The sequence below is a fragment of the Cucurbita moschata genome, unplaced genomic scaffold (genome assembly GCF_002738365.1).
Source record: "Cucurbita moschata cultivar Rifu unplaced genomic scaffold, Cmos_1.0 Cmo_Scf00029, whole genome shotgun sequence".
In the NCBI taxonomy this organism is placed as follows: domain Eukaryota; kingdom Viridiplantae; phylum Streptophyta; class Magnoliopsida; order Cucurbitales; family Cucurbitaceae; genus Cucurbita; species Cucurbita moschata.
This window is the reverse complement of record NW_019268545.1, coordinates 2,078,349-2,085,541: the sequence shown is the minus strand read 5'-3', so window position 1 is coordinate 2,085,541 and position 7,193 is coordinate 2,078,349. Positions and strand designations below refer to the sequence as shown.

The window sequence follows — 7,193 nt, the reverse complement described above, 5'->3', positions numbered from 1 at the left end:
TTTTTTTAAAAAAAAAAAAAAAAAAAAAAAAAAGAAAAAAAAAGGAAAAAGAAATAATGACGTAGTCAAACGAGTCTGTAAATTGTCGTTTCATCCAACAGCGCGTGGACCAGAGCCATCCATTGGATCGTCTTTTTGCAAAAAGAGAAAAAGCAGTGGCTTAGTAGCAGTCCGTAACAGTAGAGTGTTGTTTGTTGCCATGTAATAAAGTCCCTCACCTAGCTCCTCATCGTCTCTCTCTCTCTCTCTCCTCTGGTTTGAACTCTCTCCCTCTCTCTCTCTCTCTTCACTTTTTCAAGATCTCGCTCTCCCTTTTCCTCCATTCTTTCCATCTCTAAAAGTTCTTCACTCTTTTTTCTCCTCGTGAACTGAAGTTTTTATAGTCTTTCTTCTAGATCCTCGACCGCATTTCATGGATCTGCAAGCCAATATACCTGCATTGCTGCCTTCCGTTTGTGCTGTTTTGATTTCTCTCTCCTAGGGTTTTTCGTTATCCTCTGAGGGGGAGTTTCTTTTTTGGTTGTTGTTGAGCCATGTGGTGGGGGATTTGGAGCTCGCATTGTGTAGGGGAAGATTGTTGCCGGCGAGTACTTCGCTGTTATGCTTGTGTATGTTTTCTTTGGCAGATTTTTGTTGAGGTGGTTGAGCTTGTAGGTGGCGGTGGCTACTGATGATGATTCTTTCCTCTGAAATTTGCTTTCTGGACACAATATGCGTTTCTCGATTATGCGCTTTCTTCTGGTTCTTCATGCGGTTGATTTGCTTTTCTCTTGCTCAGGTACTTTGCATTTACCTTTTTGACTTGATTTTGTCGAGGAATGTACGTGATCTCATTTTTGGTTGCTTTGCTACTTTTGGCTTTTTTTATTGTTAGATTCTGTTTCTGTGTAAAGGAATAATTCGTTGAGCGAACAATTAGGCCACTGAGGAAGTTTCTTTGTTAAACTCTCAGCGAGAAACAGTTCATTTTCGCTATATCTTTCTTCCAACAGTAAGAATGACGCTCAATTTGCTTATGATTTGTGATATATTTTGCTGAATATAACATTTAAATCTCTCATTGTTGAGCTGTATTATAATTATCATCTGAATTGTCATGGCCATTATGTTGTAGAACTTCTGAGAGTTAAGTTACCTATTGTCTATGGTTTCAGGACAATCTTCACCACACATATACTTATCTCCTTCCTTGCAGCCATACCTGCAAACAACGACCACAGAAATTCCAACAGAGCATGGTACAGCGATTTCCATTTAGTATCAACATGTCTTGTTTGATAAATATCTATGCATATTCGGAGTTTGGTACTATAAACACATGATAAGTGTCCAAAATTTGTTCGAATGTAAAGTCGTGGCTCTTACAGAAATCGATGAGGCACAATTTGTAGCTTGTGTTTGAACTAACCATACCCATCAGTTGTCCAAACTCACTAGGTTGGCAAATCTTCGCATTCTGTCAATTTTGATTATGATGTATATTTAATCGAAGGAACTTTTGTTGGAAACTGGCTATATCTTTCACGTCAATGATTAGACTGTAGTATGTCTTGTGGTTATGTGGAGGAGTTAATCTTACTAACTCTCTCAACAAATCTAAATACTTCTGTTTTCAGCTTCAGTTTCCTGCGTCTTGAGTTGGTTTTCAACAACTTGAAGAGGAACATGTTAAACAAATTCAATTAATGCGATTGGTAGCATTAACATTTCGTTTGGAGTTCGGATTGTAATTGAATAAATCATCAATTAACTTTGGATTGATAACAAGAAAATTATAAAATATGACCTGGCAACTTGGAGTTCAAGTGAGGCAGTGAGCATGCTTTACCTTATCATTTGGTCGTTCTTTTTGAATGCTTGATTTTTGCTTGGTCGGAATTGTTCTCAAATTCAAAGTATCTATTATTTCTGGGAACACAATTAGTAGAAAAAGAAAAGTGAAATAGTGAAAACTTTATGATGGTCATTCCTTTTTAGTCTCCTTCTAATTGTTCAACTATTCATATTTATCCCTTTTTCCATGGCATGCATGTATCTCCATCATTGCAGCAAGGTTGGAGTCGATGAGTTTTTCATTTAAGCCTTCAAAGTTACATGCTAACTGGATCTTTAAGTCATCTTTGGGACCATCCACTGCTCCTGCACCTTCTCCAGGTTATGAAGGGAATGTAATAAATTCTTCACTGTCCTCTGTGTTGCTATTACTTCCTGACATTACACTTTTGTAGGTCCTAGGAGTGCACCCTTACCTATTCGACATCATCGGCGGCGGCGGCGGCGTATACGGCCTCATGTGATTGCTCCTACACCATCAAAAGACCAAGGTAAAGTCAGGGACTGAATTACTCAGCAGTCAATTATTCATAAAGACAGGAAAACCTGTATAACCTCAAAGTACATGATTGCCAAATTACGGTTCTTTGATTCTAAGCATCTGATCCACGTAATTGCTTCTAGGCTGCTGAAATTCTTGCTCCTTGTGCTTGATTAATGGGTTCGTCCAACCCATTTCTTGCTAAAAAAACAGGTTTATAGAGCCATTTGTTGAGGATTGTTGGGAGAGGAGTCCCAAAGGGGTTGATCATGGGCTTATAAAGTAAGGAATACATCTCCATTGGTATGAGGCCTTTTGGGAAAGCCCAAAGCAAAGCCACGAGAGCTTATGCTCAAAGTGGACAATATCATACCATTGTGGAGATCCGTGATTCCTAACACCATTACTGTTTATTAAGCATTTGCTTGAATATGAGTTACTTCAGAGCTAGATTTCGGTTGTTGTGAGCCAAATTGTTTTAATTCAATCTCATGCTACGTTTGAATGACTTTGTAACATTTGATGTTGTGATTGGTACGTGGGGCCTTTGGTTTTGCTAGGTCATGGTGATCCATAAAGAACTTTGTGCCCTCCTTATCAAAGGAGCTTTGCAAATTTTCATCTTTCATTGCCTAGACCAATGATTAGTCTTCAAGTTGTAAATTTTCTTTTATGAAATTCATTGTACTAAATACTTTACCTTGGACTTGGAAGGTTGTGATCAAATATGCATGGAACCCCTTACTGCGGCTCCCTTTGGTTCACCTTGTGGCTGCGTGTTTCCCATGAAAGTCAGACTTCTTCTGGATATAGCTCCATATGCTGTCTTTCCTGTGATGAACGACCTTGAAAGTGAGATTGCAGCGGGGACTTACTTGGAGCAGAGCCAAGTGAAAATCATGGGTGCTAAAGCAGACAGTCAAAATCAAGGAAGAACTATGGTGGATATAAATTTAGTACCTCTAGGAGAGAAATTCGATAATACCACTGCAGTACTGACTTACAGAAGGTTTTGGGATAAAAAAGTGCGTCTAAATATGACGCTTTTTGGTGATTATGAAGTTGTCTACATCAGCTATCCAGGTAATAGCTTCAACAGTTTTTCTCTGCGTTTGTTACACCACCCCTCCCCCTATCGTAAATATTGAGAATAATAAGCCATGATTACCAGGGATTCCTTCTTCACCACCATATGGAGGGTACATGGGAAGTGCTCCTAGTGGAGGTGCTGGTGATCTTCCCATTACTGCAAATTTCGTTAATAAGAGCCAGAAGATGAGCATCAAAACAATTGGTATCATATCACTTTCAGCATTTGTTGTGTTATTAGTATTCATTGGAGCTCTTTCCATCTTTTTTAAATGGAGAAAAGTTGGCAGACCGTCTAGTGCTGTTGGCCCTGTCTTCACATCATCAATTAACAAAAGATCTGGTGAGTTTGTAGATCCTGATCTATTAGCTATCACAAGGATCTTTCCACAAGTACTACTTGAGTACGAACTTTCCATGATCTATTTGGAAAGTCCTGTTGATTTTACTTGCACTGCTTAAGATGACTTCATTCTGAATTAATACAGGTCTAGGATCGGGTTTATCAACTAGCATTGCTAGCTCCACCTCTGTTTCCCTAATTTCCACAATGCCAACCAGTATTCAATCTGTTAGAACATTTGGACTTTCTGAACTTGAGAAAGCAACAAACAAGTTTAGTTCGAAAAGGATTTTAGGTGAAGGGGGATTTGGCCGAGTTTACTGTGGTATTTTGCAAGATGGAAATGAAGTTGCAGTTAAGTTGCTTACACGGGATAATCAGAATAGAGACCGTGAATTTATTGCAGAAGTTGAGATGTTGAGTAGACTGCATCATCGGAATCTTGTGAAACTGATTGGTATATGCATGGAAGGCCGAACTCGCTGCTTGGTTTATGAGCTTATCCATAATGGCAGTGTTGAGTCTCACTTGCACGGTATATTTTCCATATCACCTATGATTAATCGTATTAAGTGTTTGTTAACCTTTCTTATATGTACTGTTGTTGGATGTCTCCAGTTTCTGTACATGATTTGTTTGATCGTCTTTAGTAAAACTTTTCTCATTCATTCAATCTTAGAACAAAAATGTTTCATTCACATATTTCCTTGTTCATCAGTGCAATGAAATTTGATCGTGTAGATCATCAAATTAAAGACTCCTCTGCCTTTTATGCCTAGGGACTTCTCCATGTATCTTCTGTTCTGTTGGATATATATTGGTGCATTTTAATTTGTTCTGTTTAAAAAAGTTAATCGGCCTTATGTTTTCTTTCATAATTCTGTATCAGAAAGTATTGATAGATGAAGGATTTCTCAAAGCCAGAGAGGTGAAGAAAAGGGACTGGTTTGTTCATAGGAAACGTTAAAATTTTCTTTAACCAACCAATACCAAAATAACTAGGCATCCCTATGCCAGGAGTGACGTATCAAACCAAAGATCTTCAATTTGGGGCCGTAAATGGTACAATGCCACAGGATTAATGAAATCATATTCATGAGTATTCCATCCTTTATTTCCTTCCAGGGGGCCATACCAATGCTCTTGTAGGGTATGAGGCCAAAGAATTCTAGCGATCTTTTGGTAACAGAAACTAGAATTCCCATATCCTTTTAGAGATAAAGCCTGAACTAACCGTTCTTTGTTCGAGGATTGTTGGGAGGGAGTCCCATGTTGGCTAATTTAGAGGATGATCATGAGTTTATAAGTAAGGAATACATTTCCATTGGTATGAGGCCTTTTGGGGAAACCAAAAGCATAGCCATGAGAGCTTGTGCTGAAAGTAGACAATATCATACCATTGTGGAGAGACATGATTCCTAACATGGTATCAGAGCCATGTCCTTAACGGACATGTCAATATAATCCTCAAGTGTCGAACAAAGGGTGTACTTTGTTCGAGGGCTCCATAGAAAGGAGTCGAGCTCGATTAAGGGGAGGCTGTTCAAGGGCTACATAGACATCGGGGGAGGCTCTATGGTGTACTTTGTTCGAGGGGAGGATTGTTGAGGATTGTTGGGAGGGAGTCCCACGTTGGCTAATTATGGTTATAAGTAAGGAATACATCTTCATTGGTACGAGGCCTTTTGGGGAAATCAAAAGCAAAGCCACGAAAGCTTGTGCTCAAAATGGAAAATATCATACCATCATGGAGTGTCGTGATTCCTAACCTTTGTTTTTTTCTTACGAAAAAACCAAACCGATGGCTCTTCCACCTGTATTTCAGCATTGACCAAAAGAAGAAGAGGAAGAAGAAAGAGCTCTTTAGGTTTCTCTTGTTAGATATATGTTGGTACATTTCCATTTATTTAGTCCCATAAGTTTCTTCCATCTTTTTCTTCACTGATTATTTTGTAGTGCTCTATACATTTATTGATTGATAAAAGTTCAACTTTTCATTGTTTGTGCCAATCTAATTACACTTATTTTTATTTTATGTAGGCATTGATAAGAGAAAAGGACCTCTTGACTGGGATGCACGATTAAAGATTGCTCTTGGAGCTGCAAGAGGTTTGGCATATCTTCACGAAGATTCGAACCCCCGTGTAATTCACCGTGATTTCAAGGCAAGTAACGTTCTGTTGGAAGTAGATTTCACCCCCAAGGTTTCAGATTTTGGGTTGGCTAGGGAAGCAACTGAAGGAAGTGAACATATCTCAACACGCGTGATGGGAACTTTCGGGTAATTTCGGTGTTGGTTATATCTATGTTTCTTATTGCATCGATCTGTTTCGTAATCCATAATAGTATATCACATGACTATTTGTGGACATCAGTTATCATCTTTTGTTCTTGACTGAGCCAAAAATTTGCAGGTACGTCGCCCCTGAATATGCAATGACAGGACACCTGCTCGTCAAAAGCGATGTTTACAGTTATGGAGTTGTGCTACTTGAGCTTCTTTCGGGTAGAAAACCGGTGGACATGTCCCAACCACATGGTGAGGAGAACCTCGTAACATGGGCTCGACCTCTATTGACCAGTAGAGAAGGTTTGGAGCAACTAGTAGATCCTTCTCTAGCTGGTAGTTACGACTTCGACGACATGGCCAAGGTGGCTGCCATTGCTTCTATGTGCGTTCATCCAGAAGTGACCCAAAGGCCATTTATGGGGGAAGTTGTGCAGGCTCTAAAGCTGATATACAACGATACAGACGAGACGTGTGCAGACTACTGCAGTCAAAAGGAGTCATCTGCTCGGGACTCCGATTTCAAAGGCGACATTGTTCCATCAGACAGCAGTTGGTGGAATGCTGGTGGCCTTACACCACGACTGACTTTCGGTCAAGCCTCTTCCTTCATCACCATGGAATACAGCTCTGGCCCCCTTGAAGAGATGGAAAACCGACCGTTTTCAACTTCAAGTTTCGTTGGCGACGAGATATCTTTGCCTATTCGGCACGGAAACAGGTCAGGTCCGTTACAAACCACACGAAGCAAGCCAGCATTCTACAGATTTTCGGGAAGTAGGAGCGAGCACGGAGGATTTCTTTCAAGGCCTTCTTGGAACAATAGGTTTTGGGTTTGAGTTTCTTTTTAAATCGTCAAGAAAAGAATACTTAGGAAAGCAACAAAAGTGGATCATCCACCATTGGTGGTGCCCCCTTGAGAGCTCCATTCTTGGTCATCTTATGCTGTGTGGAGCTCTCAATGGGACATTGGTGCTGATGATCCTTGTGGATGGAATGCCTTTCTACGACTCTTTTAAAATGTACAGTTTTAACTCTCTCGTTTCATAAGGTGCTTTGAGGCTTGGAAGTTCAAAATAGTCGTTAATGTGTGAGATAGAAGGAAAAAGATAAAAAAAAAAAAAAAAAAAAAAAAAAAAAAAAAAAAAAAAAAAAAAAAA

The 7,193-nt window shown here is 39.5% G+C and overlaps 1 protein-coding gene across 1 annotated transcript; it reads left to right on the top strand.

Moving 5' to 3' along the window:
- Positions 1-193: 193 nt before the first annotated feature.
- Positions 194-7,103, top strand: LOC111464019 (receptor-like serine/threonine-protein kinase ALE2). Its single transcript, XM_023108066.1, has 9 exons — positions 194-778; positions 1,155-1,238; positions 2,050-2,154; positions 2,229-2,324; positions 3,029-3,397; positions 3,486-3,746; positions 3,892-4,281; positions 5,787-6,027; positions 6,161-7,103. Exons 1-9 carry the CDS (start codon positions 712-714, stop codon positions 6,870-6,872), a joined length of 2,325 nt encoding a protein of 774 aa, XP_022963834.1. The 5' UTR covers positions 194-711; the 3' UTR covers positions 6,873-7,103.
- Positions 7,104-7,193: the final 90 nt, after the last annotated feature.

What these genes read in the sequence shown, in the direction of transcription:
- LOC111464019 (XM_023108066.1), top strand. Translation starts at nt 712, where the DNA reads ATGCGTTTCTCGATTATGCGCTTTCTTCTGGTTCTTCATGCGGTTGAT. An exon ending in TGCTCCTGCACCTTCTCCAG is followed by an intron (nt 2,155 to 2,228) that starts GTTATGAAGGGA and finishes ACACTTTTGTAG; the next exon opens with GTCCTAGGAGTGCACCCTTA. An exon ending in TGTCTACATCAGCTATCCAG is followed by an intron (nt 3,398 to 3,485) that starts GTAATAGCTTCA and finishes CATGATTACCAG; the next exon opens with GGATTCCTTCTTCACCACCA.